We start from the raw sequence: 21,394 nt of genomic DNA on the forward strand, positions 1-21,394 counted from the left end.
GTAGATGATCAAACTAAAGTGAAATTGTAAAATCTCCCAAGGACACATAGAGAAACTGAAATGAAAATAAAGTTGATTTTGTAAAATGGAATAAATGTCATTATGTTTCCAAAAGAAACTCCGGGCATAATTGTCTATCTTCATCTTCTTAGAAAAGACTCAAAGCATTTCTGCCTCTTAAACAAAATGTTAATGTAAAATTCTGCATATGTAATTATAGAATGCCTTATAAAAGCACTTTACCCATTCACTTAGGACACTTCTGTGACTTCAAGCAAAACCTCTGCGGTTTTTGAAATAACATCATATATAAAACATGGTAACATGAGAAAATTTCATTGTAAAGGCAAGATTTGGCACAAATTTTGTATTTTTTCAGAACATGGTGATGGTTCTATGGTCAATCAAAAAAAAATTGACTTGCCTGTTTAACTGCTTCCAATTTTCTCCTTACCCAAACGTTAAACTTATTTTGTAGGTGCCACAGAAAGGCCATCCAGAGAAAAGAACCTCACCTGCAATGATTGTTCTAAATTAGGCTCATCTATTTGGAATATAGAAAAATGCCTAGCCGCATTGTCCAGCAGTGAATTAATAATGGACTTGAAAGGGCTTCCTGAATTATGAAGTACTTTGCAAAGCATGGGTGTCAGAACAACTAGGGGGAAAATTTCCATTCCCAGTGCTTAATGTTGAAAGTGTAGTTTTCCATTTCCCAATCAATAATTGTCAAAGCGTATGAATAGGTAGTTTTTAGAGGATGAAATCCAAGCCATCAAAATCCATGGGAAGAATGTTCTAAGCTACTAATAGTTGGAGAAATGCCACTTAAAACAACTTTGAGGTACCACCTTGCACCCATCAGATTATAAAACTAGCAAAAATGGAAAATGACAACTACTGGAAGGGTGTGGGAAAACAGGTACTTTTTTTTTTTGCTTTTTGGAGGACAGTTGGGGTTAAATGACTTGCCCAAGGTCACATGGCTAGTTTTTGTGTTAAGTGTCTGAGGCTGGATTTGAATTCAGGTCCTCCTGACTCCAGCGCCGGTGCTCTATTCACTGCATCACCTAGCTGTCCCAAGGAAAATAGGTATGTTAATACACTGTTGGTGGAGCTGTGAATTTGTCCAGTCATTCTGAAAGCAATTTAGAACTATGCCCAAAAAGCTATTAAACGGTGCCTATCCTTTGACTTTTTCTAAGTCTATACCCCAAAGAGATCAGAGAAAGAGGAAAAGGACCTATATTTATAAAAATGTTTATAGTAACTCTTTTTGTGGTAGCAAAAAATTGGAAATTGAAGGGCTACCCACCGATTGGAGAATAGTCAAATGATACGTTATGTAAATGTGATAGAAAACTATCATGATACAAGAAATGTTGAAGGGCAGGGTGGCTAGGTGGTTCAGTGAATAGAGCACTGGCCCTGGAGTCAGGAGGATCTGAGTTCAAATCAGGCCTCAGACATTAACACTTACTAGCCATGGGACCTTGGGCAAGTCACTTAACCCCAACTGCCCTGCCTTCCCCCCTCCAAAAAAAAAAGGTTGAAGGGGATGGTTTCAAAGAAATCTGGGAAGACTTGTATGAATTGGTGTGAAGTGAAGTGAGCATAACCAGGAGAAGAATTTATATAATGACAACAATACCATAAAGACAAACAACTCTGAAAAACTTTAAAACTCTGATCAATGCAGTAAACATCCACAATTCCAGGGGACTCATGATGAAATAGACGATCCATCTCTAGATAGAGAGGTAATGGACTCAAAGTGAAAACTGGGACATATTCACATATAAAAATGTATATACATACATACGTATGTGTATATGTGTGTATGTGCAAACATGTAATCAATTAAAAGGAATCCCCTCAAATATGTTTGTAACAGGTTTTGTTTTTCATGTATTCCTAATGGAAGTGAGAGGGGGAGAGAGATTGTAGACCTGAAAATAAAATAAAATTGAATTTTTTTAAAAAAAGCATATTGTTTCTCTTCTTCTGGGTTTTGAATGGAGCTTATGCTATCAACCACCAGAGAAATTATGGACTTGGAGTACAAATTTAAGCATAGTTTTTCTCTTGTTTTTATTTTTTCAGAACATGGCTAATGCAGAAATATATTTTGAATGACTTGATATGTATAATTAGTATTGTATTTCTTGCCTTTTCAATAGGTGTAGGAGTAAGAGAATTTAGTACGTAAAATAAGAATAAAATTGAACTTTAAAAGATCAGAGCTAGGAGGAGATTAAGTAATCTACACCACATCTCCTCCAGATGAAATGGTACCTGACCAGCCTGGCTATCACCAGCTCTTCCTCCTGCAAGAACCTTTCAGAGGTTCTGCCTTTGTTGAGAATAGAACTAATTCCCTTTGAAGAACGGAGTGTAATTCCTTGGTGCCATTGAGGAATAAAGACAGTAAGCTGTACCAACTATTTTAACTCATTTATTTTATCATTTTGAGCTGGGGCCTCTAAGCCTGAACACACAGAAGCACGCTTTTAAGAAAAACGACAGCCCCAAATGTGCAATTCTGCATTCATTTGTTTAAAAACTATCTGGAGATTTTGTGTTCCATTAGGGAGTAGGAGTACAGAGGGAATTCATTTCTAATGGTGTAGAGTGTACAGCACCAGGACAGATGCTCGGGCTTTAACATAACATTAACCCAGACAAGATCTCAAGTATGGCATATTTTTATTTAAATATGTGTGTATATGAATATAGATGTGTGTGCACATGGGGCATATATGTGTTTATGTTTGTACTCCCTATGGCTTTGTCCCTGGATAGATCACAGTGACTTGATGAAAACCTCAAGTCTAGAGAATGGCGTGAGTAGCAAATGACCAGAGTTTTTTTTTTTTCTTTAAAGGACTCGACGTCATTATTCCTCAAACCAAAACCAATATTGAGCTGATGCTAAGGAAACATGGCCATCCCCAGCTGATTATATCTGGGCCCATGAAATTCAGCTGAAAATAGTCTCAGACAAGTAGAGGAAGCTGTCCAGGTGCTTGTCCCATCTGTCCCCCAAAGGATGGAGTTACAGTAGCTATTCACCTAAGGCATAAAGATTAAATAATAACTACTGGGTCTGTGTTTTACATCAACCAAACAAGCACAACTTTCATATTCTTTTCACTAAAGAAGTTAGCTTGCCTCTGCCCCATGAATCCTTCTGATATTCCTGTGTTAAGTGAGTGAAGGATAAGGCAGTCTAGGCTACCCTCTCATTGGTTTCCCAGCTGACAAGGAAGGGGTTGACTTTTGGAACTATGAGAAGCTAAGTAAAAGGATGATGTCCCTTAGCTGGTAGAAGAGCAAATTCTTGCTTTCTGAGACTGCAAAAGATATGTGCCAAGACCTAGTGTCAATGATTCCCCCTAAGGTTCTTGTATCTTCTTCCAAATAGTGGCTAAGCTAACCATTCTTAGACTAGGAAAATCTAGAGGTCAGTTGACTGGCACACACACACCCACACACACGCATACCCCACCCCACACCCAGAAACTCAACATTAAAAAAAAACCCCACTATATTCTTGCCTGCTTTTTTTCCACAAGCAAGTCCTCTACATTTATTACCTCATGACATATTGAACCTTTTAGTGTTTTATCTACTTCCCTTCCCCATCCCTGTCTCCTCCTTTCATCACCCATTACTCTGTGGCTATCCCTTCTACACCACTGTATTCCATAATGCCTCTGTATTCCATAATGCTCCCGTTCCTCTACCACCCTCAATCTGTATCCTCTCATTTCCTGTCCAAGAAGCACTTCATGTCCTCCTTCTTCCTGGTTTTTCTGGTCTCCTACTTTTCTCTTACTTCTTCCAGCCTGTTTTCTATTTTATTTCCTCTTTTTCTCCCATGTCACCTGTTCTTTGTTCTTCCTTGCTCTCTCTGTTTAAGGCAGGATAAGATCAGGCACTCTAAGCAAACACTGATTCAGAAACAGGGGTCCTGCACAAACAACCCATGAGAGCTTGTGTTAGTTGGGGGATAGCTAAGCTAGGGTCAAAGGATTAAATGAGTGGAATCTCCCTTCCTGAACTGGTGCCCCTCCACCCCGGTGGTGTTGGAATAAAGACAGTATGAGGGGAATCATAGGATCATCATAGTTTTAAGATTAGAAAAGACATTAATCATTTTCTCATTTTGTTAATAGGGAAACTGAGGCCCAGAGGGGGTAAGTGATGTATCCAAGGTCACTCAGGGAGTTACAGGGTTGTGATTCAACCACAGACTCTCTGACTCGAAATACAGTATTTTTCTCCTTTACCCCAGACCTCACCGTTAGGTTCTATTTTAGCTGTCCCCAGGATCTGCTACATAGCTACTATTTTCCACAAGAGGCAAACATATCTTGGCACCAAATCTGCCAATACATTCTTGTGACCTCTGTTACTTAGGATGTCCATGTGGTTATGACACCATTTGCTTCAAAACAGAACTGAGAAATAAACTCTCTTGAACCCCTCCCAGGGTGTTGTTAGTTATTAAAACATTTTAGTCACTAAAATTTTAGCACTAAAATATGAACTTATTGTAAGGCAGCTTATCTGGAAAGTGTAGCCAGCCCAAAGACCTTGAAGTCAAGATAAGTGAGGCTTTCATGTACTCACTTTCCTGTGCCCGGTTTTCCTTCTCTGTTTCCCTTTCCCCATTTTCATTTCTTTTCTCACTTTTACTTTCCATTTCTTGCCACTATCAATCCAGCCTTCTCAGCTTGCTCTCCTCCTTAACTCTTTGCTTTGGCTCAAGCTTTCCACAAGCTGAGACAGCAGGCACGGCTGGTCAACTTGCATTGCTCATGAGGCCGAAGGAAAGCCCCCAAGTAACCTGATGGAGATGCAGCTCCTGAGAGTCCTTGGCCCCTGTGATTTCTTTCCTTGCCTGTGGCACTTTGATCCTTGCCCTGGTCTACAAGTGGGGATTTCACACCAAGCCCATTCCTTTGGCTCCACATGAGGGCTGAGTGTGTGGTGCCCACCAACCTGGCACAGTGCTGATGACAAGATTGGGTATGAACTGACCAAGTGGACAGGCCTTTGTGGGTTTAACTTAGAATTCCTCTTTCTAATCTCACTTATCTTCAGGTGGGCAGAGAGGTAGTTTAACCCCACTGTAGCAGGGAAGACATCATGTCATCTTTCTTTCAGAGGTGGGATCTCCCCAATGTCTTAAAGGTTGACACTCAAGGGCTGTGGTGAGAACTGCATCACAGGTGGCCCTATACTTCCTCTGAGAAACTGCTGGTGTAGACCATGGCTCTATGTGCCAACTTAGTGTCTGATTTTATAGAGGCAGCCAGCAAGGTAAGCCCATTTCTACCCAAGAGCTGGGACTCAAAATGTTTTCCCAATCATCAATTTTAGGAAGCAGTAGCTTCCTAAACATTAGTACTATATGGGAGAAAGAAAACAGAGAATTGTTTCAGAGGGCATGCCTCCACAAATAGCCACCACAAGGAGAGGATAGAACAGGAGTGCAGAGAGTGCCTTCCCCCAGCATAGGAATATAACTACACCAGCATCTGAATTATCTAAAAGGTTAAGATCACAACTGAGGTCCCAAGAAGGTATCTTGGAAAAACCACCTCCTTTGATCCTTCCATTTAGTAATGTTAAAGCAATTGATCCCATTTCTTTGAAGGAAAGAGCCATCTTCTCTGACTCAAACAGCAAAAGACTTCCAGTTCTGCCAGTGAAGAACCAGAATCAGGAGGGAACCAAGTAGCACTTTATCCCAAGGATTCAAGCTGGGTCTAAATGGGCAGGGTAGAAAGCAGGAGAGGAACAGCTTATAAAATGCACATACCTCGATATTCATATTGCATATGGGATACACCTGGATGGTGTATATGGTGCATACATAGAACAGGTCATACAAAGCAACCATGCCCTGATTTGTGCACTGTGCCCAAGGAGAGCACAATTTCTCTTGAGGTCTATTAGGATGCCTTATCAGTTAGGGAGGAAGGCAGCCTCTCTGAACAAGGCATTATAGATGAACTAATGACTTTCTTTAAGGAGTTCTAGGAGATTTTCAGTATCTAAGAAACTCAGATTTGATCTGATCAAAGTCATTTTTTTGCTCAATATTTTAACTCCCCTTGTATTTTCCAAACCAAAAGATCCATACTGAAAGTAACTCCTGGGAGAATATTCCATCCCAAACATGTGGAAAGAAAAAACCCCACAAGAGGAGGTTTTAGGTCCTATTGGGAACATCCTTAACAAAACTGTGATCTGGGGCATGGGGGCAGGAAAGAAGGAAGCTTCATGCTAGATGACCCTTGTTGTTTGGCTTGGAGAGTGAAGCCTTTCCAGTGAGCCACATTCATGAAACTGGAGAGTTGACACTACTACAAGGTCAGGTCTGGTGGAAGATGGTGGATAATTGAGTTAGACCACTTGGCCTTTTTCTTTTTCCTATTCCTTGATCCCCTCTGAAGCATCTTGCCACAATGATGGGCCGTCTTTTACTCGAGTAAGCCTTGGGTCTACTAGGAAACCCAAGGATATCCAAGCACAGTCTGGAGTGGTGGGTGAAGGGAAACACTGTTCTCAGCAGGCTGTTCATTAGGTTTGGGTCAGCACAAAAGAAAAAAGAAAACCAGAAGCAGAAAAGAGCTCTATTCAGTGCAGATCCTTCTGGTTCTCTCTGCTTCCCACAATAATGATTAAAATAGTGATGATGACTGTTGGTACAATTCGGTCAATCCTGAGTTGCAACTGGCAAACTCCATGCTGAGCATGTGCCTGAGGATGGTGTAGAAACATGAGGGAACAGAGCTATTACTGAGACTCCTCCCATTAGAGTGCCAGGTTGGTCCTGGATCCTTCCACCTCCAAGGCGCTCCCTTCTGACGCTTGCCTTCAGTCACTCTTGACACCCTACGCTCTCTCTCCCTCTGTGTGCAAGGTCCAGCCATCCCTCCCTGTGGTTCTGGTAGCCAGTTTGCTGGCAATCATTGCTTTACTTCTCATCCTCATCCCCCTCACTCATGCTGCTGATGGAGGCTGAGGCTGCTTTAGGGGAAGAAGGGGGAGAGGTTTTGTTTGGGAGCCATGGGAAAGTGGGAGAGGGAGAACGGGAAGGAGACCGACCCCTCGTTGGGCTGCTTGTTGGGCTCTGCCTTGGTGATAATGCCTGTAGCATCCGTCCACTGCGTTCCTGGAACATCTGTTTCTGAAAAGAAATTTGAGAAAAAGTCTCCTGTCATGGAGTAGTTGAAAGTAACTGAAATAGAACTTAGGTTTATAGAGAAAGACAGAAGGGATGTCTCCCTTTATGGATAGTATTCCAAGAGCATGTGTTTGCCCTCATACTTTCAGACCAATGTACCCTTGCATTAAATTCATTATATTCCATTATTTTATTTATGCTCATTTACAAAGTAAGATGCAGATGGAATGAAATATTGATATCTATGGTAAAAAGAGGTTATATTCAACGTGGTTCATTGACCCAAAGTACCAATATCCCCTGAACCCAGTGTCCAGAGTGGGACTCAAACATCTCATAGCTGTTTTCCACCTCCCATACCTTGGCACAAGGTGTCCCTAGAGCAGAGCCAGGAGAACATTGTACACAATTACAGCCACGTTGTGCGATGACTGACTTTGATTGACTTGGCTCTTCTCAGCAATACAAAGTTCTAAGACAACTCCAAAAGGCTTTTGATGGAAAATGCTATCCACATTCAGAGAAAGAATTATAGAGTCTGAATACAGATTGAAGCATACTATTTGCTCTCTCTCTTTTTTGTTTTGTTTCATTTTGTTTCTTTCTCATGGTTCATTCCGATGGAATCTTAATAAAGCTGCCCCCAGCCCCAGTATTCTAACTTTCTTATAGGCCCCACTGAACAACAGGCCCACTGCCCTTACCTAGCCACCCTCCAACTCAATATTCTGTTATGTAATTCCATCTTTACCATATAAAAATATATCTTGCTCTCTCTGAAGTTGCTGGTTCCTTTTGGAATTTAGCCCACTTCATGAGAGATGTCAATCTCAATAAGTGTCTGTACTTAGATTAAAAGTAGTCTGACTCTGAATTCTTCAAGATGGTTCCACCACAACACATCATGAAATCCCAACAGTTTTGGGTGTCCCTGCCTGGGTGGGCAAAGTCTAATTCCATTGGTTGTAATTATTCTTTACAACATGACTAACGTGAAAGTATGTTTAATATGAATGTATATGGAGAGCCTATATCAGATTGCATGCCATCTTGGGGAAGGGTGAGTGGCGGGGTGGAAAGGGAGAGAAGGGAAGAAAATTTAAAACTCAAAAGCTCATGGAACTGAATGTTGTAAACTAAAAATAAATAAATTTTTTAAAAAACTGTCCCTAGAATGCCTAGAATGCCTTCCTTCCTCACTCCTGCCTCATAAAATCCCTAGTGTCTTTTAAAGTTCCACTCAAGGCCCTGCTTTCTAGCCCAGGCCTTTGCTGATTTCCCCCAGTACTGCTGCCATTTCCCCAATCTCCCCTCATTCTCCCCCAATTATTAAACCACTCTCCCTCTTTAAATAACTGTATATGAGTTTGTACATAATATGTATTTACTCAGTTGTTGCCAGGTTGTCTTTCTTACTCCTATTCCCTCACCGAGCTCCTTGAAGTCAGAGATAGGTCAGTTTTTTTGTTGTTGTTTTGTTATTGTTGTTGTCAGTCTTTGTGTTTATAACTAGCACTGATTCCAATGCTTAATAAGTGTTTGTCGAATTGAATTATATTGAATTGCATTGAATACTATCTGCAGATGAGTTTATCTTGGGCCCTCACTCTCTGATAGGAGGACAAGCTCTGACCTCTGTCAAATCCAGATCAGTATAATAATAAGCCCTGTTACAATACACGTTGTACCATATTTAATCTCTTCCATACTATTAATAAAACATATTTCACAGAAATCTATTAACCAGAGGTCTAACTGGCTTTCCTGTACATACTTGATATGGAAGTACCTTCTAAGTCACCACATAAAGACTAAATCCTATTAATGTAGGTTGTAATTTACTGTGTTCTAATTTGTTGAAAGTCAATCACTTTTTAATAATATTTTATTAGACAGATTGTTTGACTAACCAGAATACCTTATTCCCTGAAAATGCCATAAAACTGCATTGAATATGCCTTTATCCTCTAGCTGTGGTACCAAACACTGCAACTTTTATTTAGTGCTCTAAGTGATGCTATAAGCATTGTCATTCCTGTTTTTTCAGATGAGGAAACTGGTGCCAAGAGATTAAGTGACTTGCACATGATAACAAGTAGGTGGTGGATAGAAAGAGTGATAGGCCTGGAGTCAGGAAGACCTGAGTTCAAATACAGCCTTCAAACAAAGCTGTGTGACCCTAAACAAGTCACTTGTTTGTTGTCATTTTGAGCAAAAACTTGTTGATCTCTGTGGCTAAGTTACAGGTTCAGGCTGTGTTCCTCTTCTAATGTACAGGATGTAGAGATTTGCTGATTTGGAGCAATGTGCTATGACCCCAAATCAGAAAAAAAAGTGCCTTAAAAATGTTATCTTTGGGCAGCTAGGTGGCACAGTGAATAGAGCACCAGCCCTGAAGTCAGGAGGCCCTGAGTTCAAATCCAGACTCAGATACTTGACACTTAACTAGGTGTGTGGCCTTGGGCACTTGCCCAAGGCACTTAACCCCAGTTGCCTTGTCTTACTCTTTCCAAAACAAAACAAAGTACTAATTTGATACTTGACATACTTACTTAGCTGTGTGACCTTGGGCAAGTCACACCCCCAATTGCCTTGCCTTCCCCCCTCAAAAAAAAATATTACCTTCATGAAACCTGGCACTTACTTCCTGCCAGAGAGCGGATAAACTTAAAGTGAAGAGAGACATTTTCCAACATGTCCAATATAGAAATTTGGTTTGTCACCTTTGTTTCTATTGACACTTATTGTGGAAAGACACGTTTATTTGCTCAATGGTGTTGAACAATAGGTAGAAGGGGATAATGGAAAGGGCAGATCAATAAAAGAAAAAAAGAATTATGAGTTGCAGTGTCATCAAAGACATCATATTTTGAGAAACTTTAAACAAAAAACTATTTAACATGTTAAGATTACTATTATGGTTGTTTTTGTTACAAATATCTGTGTTACATTTTATTTTATGTTTAAGGTTGATTTTCATGTTAATAAAATTGTAATAAATACCAAAAAGGAAATGAAAATTATATACAAATTAAATTTATAATATATACATACATATACATATATATGCATGTATGCATATAGGTATAAATGCATAGAAATATCAATAAAATGTTTAAGGAAAATTGTCATATTCATATGAAATATAGAAGAGGTGGTAGATCACAAATACAGAAGTCAGACATGACTGACATGTCAGTTTGTTTTACTTAATTGTTTTCCTTTGTTACAATGGAGGGTTCTACAAGTAAAAAAATATTTATTAATCACCTGCTATATACCAGGCACTCTGTTAAGCACTAGGAATATAAATGACCCTCTCAAAAAAAAAAAAGTCCCTGACCTCAAGGAACTTACAGTCCAATGAGGAAAAACAAAGCAGAAACGGGAAGGGGGTACCTGTACTATGGATGGTGTTATAAGAAAGGGACAATGATGCTAAAGAAAACAAGAAATCAATATTACAACATTTTAAAAATATATCATCTGCCTAATTTGGGTTGACAGAACATGATGAAAGGGGATCCTTTGAAGCAGTAGTTGAAAACACATTCCCAGTTTATTGGGTATTTTTTTTTTATCCCAAGATGCCACATGTGCAAGGGCTACCCTTCTATAAAATCACAGACTATCAGAACTAGATTTTCTAGATCAGATGAAGAAACCAAGAGCCACAGAGTTGAAGTGATTTGTTCAAGCCTCCCCACTAGTAAGTGATAAGGCAGAATGCTCCCTCAACAGGAAAATGCCAACAAAAATAGAAACCAATGATCCCATTTCATCTCCCCTGATTTGTCTGGGGTTGGGAACCAGCAACTTTTCTTCTTCCCTAGATATCTCCTCCTATTTTCATCTTATAGCCTTATTCCAATCTCACCTTAGATCTAAGGGCAACATAATGATATGGAATGAGCATTGAATTTTCAGTCAGGAGATTTAGCATTACCTAGATAACTTTGGAAAAGTTTCTTTATTCCTCTGAGCCTCAGTTTCCTCATATATCTTTGGGGATAATAATATAGCCATTATTTACCCTTCAGTGTTATGTAGTGTGTTGCTGAAAGTTTTTTGTAAAATATAAACCTCTATAGAAATGTAAATTTTTGCCAGGTCATTACCCTGAAATGGCCTAGTACACCACTGTGTGTAATTTTTCTTCCTAATGGGACAGAATTACCATTACATGCTTCTTTTTAAGCCCAAAGCACAGCTTCAGAATTAGCGACTGGTCTTTGGTACATAAGCAGCCCTCTTGCTTGTGCCCTAGCCCCTTACTGCTTAAATGGCACCCAGTCTTCAGTAGCAGGTACAGTAAATAGCAACTGACCACCTCGTATCAAGATGATTGGTCATTTCTGCTAAAAGACAACAAACTCATCTAATGAAATCAAATGGGAAAAAAAAAACTGGTGAGAGAAGTTAGGTACAATGGTATTCCCTCATATTAAGTCCATTTATGAGACAAAATCAAATGCCAAAAAGACTGGGTAGCCTATTATTAATATGAGCTTTCAGAAGCCTTGAACTTTTGGAAGGCACTTAAAATATGTATTTTATTACTATAATCTTTGTGTATATTTTTTCGTGTCAGCCATTAGCCCTCCACTGTGAATGGATTTGTCAGCATTTCCATTAGCACCCCCCCACACACACCTTTTTTTAAGAGAAGCACATATAACTTGCTCCTGGCAGTTTGTCTCAAGACTCTCAGTGAGACTGTTCTGTTTAAGAGAATGAAAGATTTTGAATCATTAAGAAAACAACAGCGTGGGACTTGCATTTACTGTTGTATTGGTGCCAAATATTTCTCTAAATCGGTTTTCAAGCTCTTGTAACTGATTTCTTCCTAATTTATTTTTGCACTGTGGGACACATGAAAAGCAGATGAATTGAATGGTCTTCAATGGACTTCTTGGATAAAAAAGCATTTTATAAATGTATAAAGGCAATTTCCTATGCCTTGATTTCTTGATCTGTAAAATAGATGCACTGCTTCCAGTACACCCTATTTCATAAGGTTGTTTCAATATTCATTGAATATAAGATACTAGATGTGAAAGTGCTTTGGAAATGGGTTTTGAGTTTAGGTTTTTTTTTTCTTTAAAGGCAATGGTTAAAAATCCTGGATAGGAAGAGAGGAGGCCAGAGTTCAGATACCAGCTCAATACTTATTACTTGTGTGACCATGGTGTGGGGTGGGTGAGAATCACTTATCTCATCCCACCAATCCCAAAGGTTCTTAACCTTTTTTTGTGTCATGGACCCCTTTGGCAAGTCTGGTTAAGTCTATGGACCCTTCTCAGAATTATGTCTTTAAATGAATAAAACAAAATACATTAGATAAAAAAGGAAATCAATTACTTGCATTGAAATATAGTTCATAAAAAAATTTTTTTAGATAAAAGAGCCCCAGGTTAAGACCCCCTGACTTAACTTCTCTGGGCCTCAGTTTCCTTATCTGTAGAAAGAAAATGATAACACTTACATGCTATCTCAGAGAGTTGTTGTGAAGACCAAATGATATGATACATGTGTGAAAGCCCTTGGTGACCATAAACTATAATGTAAATGTGAGTTTTTCTTGGAGTTACTGTCCAACCACCAAGAGATAGATGGAGTTCTGGGGTTTGGATCTAATACTTTCTAACTTCATGCTGAAGGTCCCTCAGAGAAATATTAAGGTCCTGGGAAGTCTCCTAGAAGGTTGAGCCTGTCTGTGGTTCTCTTAGAGTAGAAGAACCCTGTGCAATTATGGAATCCAATAAATGTTTTATTTATGGATTTAGAAGAGGGCCTAATTAAGTGTCTCACACTTAACAGGTGCTCTGTGATGATCCATTGACTTGAAGCTGATGACCTGGAAGCTCTGCCCGACCTTGCTATCCCCATTATACAAACAAACAGACAAACCCACCATTTAAGCATTCTTCTCAGCCTCTGAAATGGTGTTTTGACCCTATCTAAGAGCAGCTTATTTTTGCTAGTACTTTATTTGCTGAGAATGCAGACCCTCTATTTTAAGAAGTGAGTCCCAGCCCCCAAATCCACAAATAAAGAATTATTATAATAGCAGCATATTCATGAAAAGAAATTACTTATCTTGGAGTTTAACATCCTTGTAACTATTTCTGTGCTTTTAATGTCAACAGAAAAAGCAATGTCGAACTCTGGTTGATATGGCAAATTAATGTTAATAACAGTTTTGACATGAATAGCACGTTATTTTTTTTAAAAAAAAGAAAGAAAGAAAAGCCTCTTGTCTCCAAGCTGGGTTTCACTTTTTTTTTTTAAATCCCCTCATCTCACAGTCAATGAAGGTTTCCCTAGAACAATGCCTAGTATGATTTTATCCTTCCCTGGGTGAATAATATGAGTGTGGTCGGTGAAATCCTGCATTCTCTTTCTTGCCTGAAGTGTGCGTGCTGAGGGGTGGAGGTGGGAAGAAGGAATCCACCCCCTTAAGTTTCCATAGAGAAGGTTTCTTGCCAGAAATACATTTCAGTGCCCCTGCCAGTCAACCCAATACCTATGACACAACTAAAAATGAATTTCTCTCTTCAATGTTTTAAAATGAGGTGTAAAAAGCGTAGGTGTGTATTATGCACTCTGGATAAAGGGGGATGTTCAGGCCTGCCAGGCATAAGAAATGTATATTTCCACGTGGGACCAAACTAGCCCCTCAGGAACCCTCCAGATTTATCCTCTGCTACTTAACTGCTATGAATTTCTATTACTTTCAAGCTCAAAGTGATTTCCTAAAAACAATAATATGAGCTGAATAGCAGAGAGTATTAGTCCCACTCTACAGGTGAGGAAACTGAGGCTCAGAGCAGTCATTTGGTTACCATCACCCAATTTCTTAGATAGGAACCTAGATTTTCCTGCTAAGTTAAGTCAAGTGCTCTTCTCAATGCAATGTAAGGAATATTTGTTAAATACCTACTTTTGTGATGTAGCTTTGGGGTAGTGGATGGAGAGCAGGCCTCAGAGGCCTCTGACTTCTGCCTCTGACGTCCCACCTCATCCCACCTCGAGAGCTTTTCCTCTTTTGATCGTTTCTTATTTATCTTGCTTTGTATGTATTTGTTTTCATGTTGCTTCCTTTGTAAGCTCTTTGAGAACAAGGACTGTCTTTTGCCTCTTTTTGTATTCCCAGCTCTTAGCACAATGCCTGGTACATAGCAGTCTCTTAATAAGTGAACCGAACTGAATGTAAGTCACTTATCTTCTAAGAGCCCTATTGGCAGGATTGGAACTCTATAAGCCTGTTGGTAGATGATTGAATATGCTCCATGCTGGTAGAAGGTGTTTCCTTTTCAAGATTTCCCAGTTCCAATCAAATTACAGCTGTAGTCTAAACATATGTAAGTTATTATATCACCCTTTCTCATGTGACCTTGGACAAATCTCTCCTTTTATGAATTTCAGGTTCCTCCTCCGTACGAGGGGCTTGGAAGCTGTATTCAACATGGCATTTAGTCTCAGTTATTCCTGGGTGGGGATGGGACCTTCTACTGTCTAGGAGTTTTGTGACTTCTAACTCTGGAATCCTTGTTTTTGTCATTAGTGAAATGTTTTACACTGAATAATCACATCATGAAAGATCTGAATCAGCCAGGAGACAGCAGTGAAAACCATCAATAAAATAATGAAGCTTGTACAGATTTTGTTAAGAGACTTCATGTGTCATAATAGGAAATGCAGGATGACTAAGAGGCTGGAAATCAAACAGGACTTCCTCCTTTTCTCTCAAAAGTCAACTCATGTTGCACAAAAAGTACCTTTTCAAACAGTTTCCATCAATTCTGCTACCTGTCATTTTCTCCAGAGATAGAGGTATTATCTCTAGGTCTGTGGGGACAAAAAGGGGAATACAAAATGGTTTCTAAACATGTCCTTTTCCTCTTCTCTGGCCATTACCCAAAGTGTGGTAGAGAAGATTCAAGAATGTGATCTCCTGCTTAAATTTTTTTTAAAGAAACATTTTATGCAAACAAGATTAGGAGTGAAGCAGAAAACTGGGAAAGAATTTTTACTAGTGTCTCTCATAAAGGCCTCATTTCTAAAATATATAGAGAACTGAGTCAAATTTATAAGAATACAAGTCATTCCCCAACTGATAAATGGACAAAGTATATGAATAGTTTTCAGTTTTCAGAGGAAGAAATTAAAGCTATCTATAGTCATATAAAAATGCTCTAAATCACTATCAATTAGAGACATGCAAATCAAAACAACTCTGAGGTACCACCTCATACCTATTAGATCAGGTAACATGACAAAACAGGAAAATGATAAACATTGGAGAAAATGTGGGAAAATTGGAACGCTAATTCATTGTTGGTGGAGCTGTGAGTTGATCCAACCATTCTGGAGAGCAATTTGGAACTATGTCCAAAGGGCTATAAAGTGTCCATTACCCTTTGACCCAGCAATACCACTTCTAGGGCTGTATCCCAAAGAGATCAGAAAAATGGGAAAAAGAACCACATGTACAAAAATATTTATATCAGCTTTTTGTGATGATCAAGAACTGGAAATTGAGGGGATGCCCATCAATTGAGGAATGGCTGAAAAAGTTGTGGTATATGAATGTAATGGACGATTATTGTGCCATCAGAAATGATGAACAGGAGGACTTCAGAAAAATCTGGGAAGATTTATATGAAGAAACAGAACACAGTACACAGTAACAGTCACAGTCTGCAATGACTGATTTTGATAGACTTAGTATTTCTCAGCAATGCCAGAACCTAAAACATTTCCAAAGGACTCATGATGGAAAATGCCATCCACATCCAGAGAAAGAACTATGGAGTTGCAAGGCAGAGTAAGGCAGACTATTTTCTTTTTGCTATTGTTTTATTTTTTTCTTTCTCATGGTTTCTCCCATTCATTCTTCTTCTTCTATACAACATGACTAATGTGAAAATATGTTTAATAGGAATGTATATGTAAAGCCTATCTCAGATTGCAGGCCATCTTGGGGAAGGAAAGATGAGGGAGGGGGGAATTTAAAACTTGTGGAACTAAAAATAATTTAAAAAGCAAACGTTTTCTTCCTTGGGGTTTGGTACCATGCCAATCATTGAAACTTTCAGTCCTTTTAAGCATCCTATGATGCCCAAAGTGAGGCTGGAACAATCAGAGACAGGGCATCAAAGCCCCAGGGCAGCATCCCCTCTATCTACCATCCCTCTAATCCACTAGAAGATTGATGTAAGCTCATCAGTTCCCATGGATTCAGTTATCATCTTTATGCAGATGATTCTCAAATCTATTTATCCAGACCTAATCCTGCTCTGGACCTCCAGTGTTACATCTTTTTTTTTCTGCTTTTTGGAGGGCAATTGGGGTTAAGTGACTTTACCAAGGTCACACGGCTAGTAAGTGTTAAGTGTCTGAGGCTTGATTTGAACCCAGGTCCTTCTGACTCCAGGGCCGGTGCTCTATTCATAGTACCACCCAGCCTCCCCTTCCAGTGTTACATCTTCAGCTGCTTAGTAAATAATATCTCAAACAGATGTTCCATAGACATCTCAAACTCAACAGAACCAAAACTAAACTAATCGTTGTCTCCATTAAACCCTCCCTTCTTCCTAACTTCCTCATTACAGTAGAAGGTACCATTTCCCACAGTCTCTCAGGTCTCACTTTCTTTCCCCTCCCATATCCAAACAGTTGTTAAATCCCTTCTTTTCCACGTCTGTAACATCTCTTGTGTCATTCCTCTGACACTGCCACCACCAAGGTTCAGGCTTCCTGCCTCAAGTGTCTCTCCACTCCAGTCCATTCTCCACTCAGCTGTCATATTAATCACCCTTAAAGTCAAGTCTAAAACTTCAGTGACCCCTAATTACCTCTACAATAAGATAGAAAATCTTCTGTTTGGCCCTCCATGACCAGACCCCTTCCTACCTTTCCTGTCTTCCTGTACCTTATTCCTTCCAGGTACTCTGGGATCCAGTGATACCAGCCTCTTTGCTGTTCCTCGCACTCAACAATCCATTTTCCAATTCCACACATTTTCACTGATTGTCCCCCATTCCTGAAAGTCTCTCCCTCCTCTTCTCCCTCTCTTCCTTCAAGTCTCAACTAAAGTTCTATTTTCTTCAAGAGACTTTTCTCATTGCCCTTTAATCTTTGACCCTTCTCTCGAAAGTCATCTTGAATCCATCTTGTTTATATCTGGTTTGTATATTGGTGTTTACAAGTTGTTTTCCCCATTAATCTGTGAGCTCCTTGAGAGCAGGGACTGATTTTGACCCTTCTGTGTACTCCCAAGTACTTGTCACATGGTAGGGACAAAAATATAATAAAGAATACTTATTGACTGATTGACCATAAAAATAAACCAGAGCAGTTACTTCTCAATATTGGAGTGTGTACCAAAAAGTTTGCCTGAAGAGCCATCCCACTTGCTATTGCCAGGGCTGAGTAGCCCTTTTCTGAGTACCCCGGCTGCCTTCCTGCTCTCCACCAACCACTTCCTCTTGCCCTTTACTGATGCCCTGACAGAAGACGGGAGCATTCAGTCAATAATGAGCTTTTGCAATTGAATACATAGAGGGTGCATCCTGTCCACACCTGCCCTATGTTCAGCAGGCTGCGTAGATCCAGAAGCCATGTGTGGATCCAAATCACTTTAGCACAAGGGCTCTTAGCTTTTTTTGTGCCATGGACACCTTTGGCAGTTTAGTGAAACCTATGGACCTCTCCTCAGCAAATTTTAAATTATAAAATAAACACATAGAACTATAAAGGAAACTGATTATATTGAAATAACAATAAAAAAATTTTTGGAGGCAATTGGGGTTAAGTGATTTGCTTAGGGTCACACAGCAAGCATTTCAGGCTGGATTAGAACTCAGGTCCTCCTGAATCCAGACCCAATACTCTATCCACTTAGCTGTCCCTTACAAAAATATTTTTAAAACAAGTTCTGAACTCTAGGTTAAGAATCCCTGTTATAGCAATGTAGGTTCCCCCAAACACACATCTACATATATCCCTACAATGGGGGGGGCACTCTCTTCCTCTGTCTCCTATATATCTGCTTCCCCTTCATTGATATTTACAAAATGACAGTCTCACAATGAAGGAACTTGTAGCTGACCGTGTTCATATTCTCTTCTTGGATGAATCCTAATCCTTGCTCTGTTGTATAAAAACAAAACAAAAAGCACCCCAAATTGTTGCTTAATCTAAGGTTGCCTCAATGCTTCAAGGAGCCATGATTTCCTTGGTGAGTTGGATCCCACCACTGTAACTCACAGCTTTTCTGCACCTTAATAGATCGTCTTTGTGAGTGAATGTGGCCAAAAAGATTCATCATCTACTGACTAACCCTGGGATGATAAGCCTCTCTCTACTTAGCTAGTCTAGCCCTCAGATGAAAGAGAAGGCAACCTGCTGTTAACCTTATCTTGGCACCTGCCAGAGGTTTTGCTCCATTGGCTCAGCCTTCTTGAATCCAAGTTCACCTCCCTGCCAAAATGAGGCATCAGAGGAGGGCTTCAGAAGAAGGATAGAATTTTATTCCCAACCAACCATTTTGACAAAGCAATCAAAACTGCTGTTACATGACCTCTTCACCTGAATTGTCAGGCTAAATTTCCCTTTTTGGACTCACTTTTTTATACATTGTAGACTCCTCTTTCTCATTGAGTGAAAATGAAATTAAAAATAATTGGTCTTACTGGTCTGAAAACCTCCTATGGGATAGTCCCAAACTTATCAGTATAGGTTGGGAGATGCCCTAGGGTAGCACTCTAAGAGAAACACCACGATAGCCAAGGAGATCTCCCTGTCCTGGAAGCAAACCTATCCATATCTAAAGTCACCTTTTAAAATAGATTTTATTTTTAGTGCAAGTAGTAGGAAAACTGCATATAGCCTCTTAACCCCTTAAACCTTTTTGTTTCCCCAATTCAATCCTCACATGGTATACAAAGGCTCTTTTTGCAAAACTGTGATTGCCAACACCCTTTTCATGAAATCAATGGAAGGTATGCCTTGCACGTTTCTCCCCTAGAGAGAAAAGCCTTTAAGGCACCATTCTCAGTAAAATAAATGACACAAAGATGAGCTTAACCACTCTGATTTCCAATGCAGAAGCCATGTGTTGTAGGTCTGGCTGGGTTTGGGCTAATTTGGTGCTTCGGGTCATAGATTAGTAAGAAACAAGGTCCTTATTAAAACAAAAGTTTTAAAGGATACGTACTAAACCATAGTGTGGAAAAGATACTCAGCAAGTGTACAGTACTGGTTCAGGTAAATGTACCTCTCCTACCTCACCTTGTCTCCACACAGAAACGTGTGATCGGCAAGGTATGTTTGGTGTGGTAACTTGCATGGCAGTGGACAACCACTGAATCTGAAGACCATTAACTCCTTGTGTACTGAACTTTTATGCTGCAAGCAACTGGAAAGCTGTATTAATGAGGGCATCCTCAGCCTCCTGAACCAACTAAGTCTCAAGGACAGCTTCCTTAACTTTTAAGTGAAAAATAAAAACCGACCTACCCTACAGGGCAGATGTTGTCCTGCCACACTAGGTGTATGACTGAGGAGAAGGGAACAGTTTTCACTCCTGACCCCAGTGGAGATATTACTTACCCAAGCTCCATCAGGTCCAAAGAGTTCTAGAAAGTTGCCAATAAACTCTCGAGACTTCTCTTCCCACTTCTGAATTAAATCATGGCTCTTTTCTTCCACCTTATAAACAAATTCCTTTGATTTTTCCTCTACATTCTTGACTTTCTCCTTCATTTTGTCTACTTGATTCTGGAAACGGTACTTCTTCTCCTAGTGAAAAGTATAGAGATTAATCCAATATCTATCCAATCCTGGGTGTGGTGGGTCTTTACAGAGACAAATACCAGATCTAATTTTTACTGGTTTCTGCAATATGGACAAGTCACTTAACCTCACTTTCCCCATCTGTAAAATAGACACAATAATGGTGCTATCCAATTCACAGGGTTGTTATGAGGAATATGTTTTGAAAGCCTTAGGGCACTAGAAAAATATGAGATATTACTACCTCTGTGACACTTCAAGAATCACGGTTATTTCATGGTATGGCTTCTTCCTTTCCTAATTCCCTCCATAAAAGGAGTTCTTAGCCTGAGGTCCATGAACTTGTTTTTTAAAAAATAACTCAATAACTGTGTCTCAACATAATTGGTTTCTTTCATAATGCTAAGCATTTTATTTTATGCCTTTAAAAACATTATTCTGAGAAGGGACCCGCCCATAGATTTTACCTGACTGCCACAGAAGTCTATAACATTAAAATGGTTAAGAACTATCTTTATCGCTTTAAAAAGTAATCTTTTGAGAGTTGCTGTGACCCAAAAAAATTGCATCCTTTGTTGCTCAGTCTTCTGGTGAAGAATATTTCTGAACTTAGCATGGCCAATCTTGAAATGTCAGAAAGCCAACATCAGCAGGCCCATACTCAGTGCCTTCCTAGCTTGGTAAGAACTTGTGCCTCAAGGAATCCAGAGATACTTCCATGCTGTGATAAGCTTTTGGAGTAGGTCTTTAGGGGAATGATAAATAATGTATGTATATAGTATATGGAAATTGTATCTTACAATATTCTCATGTATTCCTGGCTGTAAAAAGATTCAGTCGTCTGTCAAATTGAGCTTCCTAAAATGCAAGTTTGATCATATCACACACACGCCTCCCTCATTTAATAAACTCTAGTGATTTCTTAATACCTCCAAGATCAAATATAAAAAAACCCTGTTTAGCTTTTAAAACCATCCCTTGTTTTTTCTATCTTCTTATACTTTATTCCTCTCCACATACCCTGTGATCCAATGAAATGAGCCTCCCAAATGTTCCTTGCACAAAACAGTCCATCGCCCAACTCCAAGCATTTTCACTGACTGCATCCCATTACCTGCAAAGTCTCTCCCTCCTTTACCTCCCTTCCTAGCTTCCCTGGCTTCCTTTAAGTCTCAGTGAAAGTCCCACCTTCTATAGGAAACTTTTTTCAGCCTTCCTAAATTTTAGTGCCTTCTCTCTGAGCTTGTCTCCAGTCTTGTATCTCACTTGTTGATGCATAGTTCTTTGTGTGTTGTCTTCACCATAGACATTGATCCTGAAAGAAGGGACTGTTTTGGGTATTTTTTTAAAATTTCTTTGTATCCCCAGTGCTTAGCACGGTACCTGGTACAT

At 39.6% G+C, this 21,394-nt stretch overlaps 1 protein-coding gene across 1 annotated transcript in view; it reads right to left on the reverse strand.

Annotated features, from left to right (window-relative positions):
* Nucleotides 1-5,467: 5,467 nt before the first annotated feature.
* Nucleotides 5,468-21,394, reverse strand: part of PCYT1B (phosphate cytidylyltransferase 1B, choline) — a 103,802-nt gene continuing 87,875 nt past the window's right edge. Inside the window, exons 7-8 of the mRNA XM_069065645.1 lie at nucleotides 19,820-20,008; nucleotides 5,468-7,204 (exon numbers count right to left, since the gene is read on the reverse strand). Of these exons, the coding sequence (XP_068921746.1) occupies nucleotides 6,992-7,204; nucleotides 19,820-20,008 (402 nt within the window). The 3' untranslated portion in view covers nucleotides 5,468-6,991. The remainder of the gene's footprint in view (nucleotides 7,205-19,819; nucleotides 20,009-21,394) is intronic.

This window comes from Petaurus breviceps, unplaced genomic scaffold, assembly GCF_028583685.1.
Source record: "Petaurus breviceps papuanus isolate PSGF00001 unplaced genomic scaffold, PetGlider_PUasm1.0 90696, whole genome shotgun sequence".
Classification (NCBI taxonomy): Eukaryota; Metazoa; Chordata; class Mammalia; order Diprotodontia; family Petauridae; genus Petaurus; species Petaurus breviceps.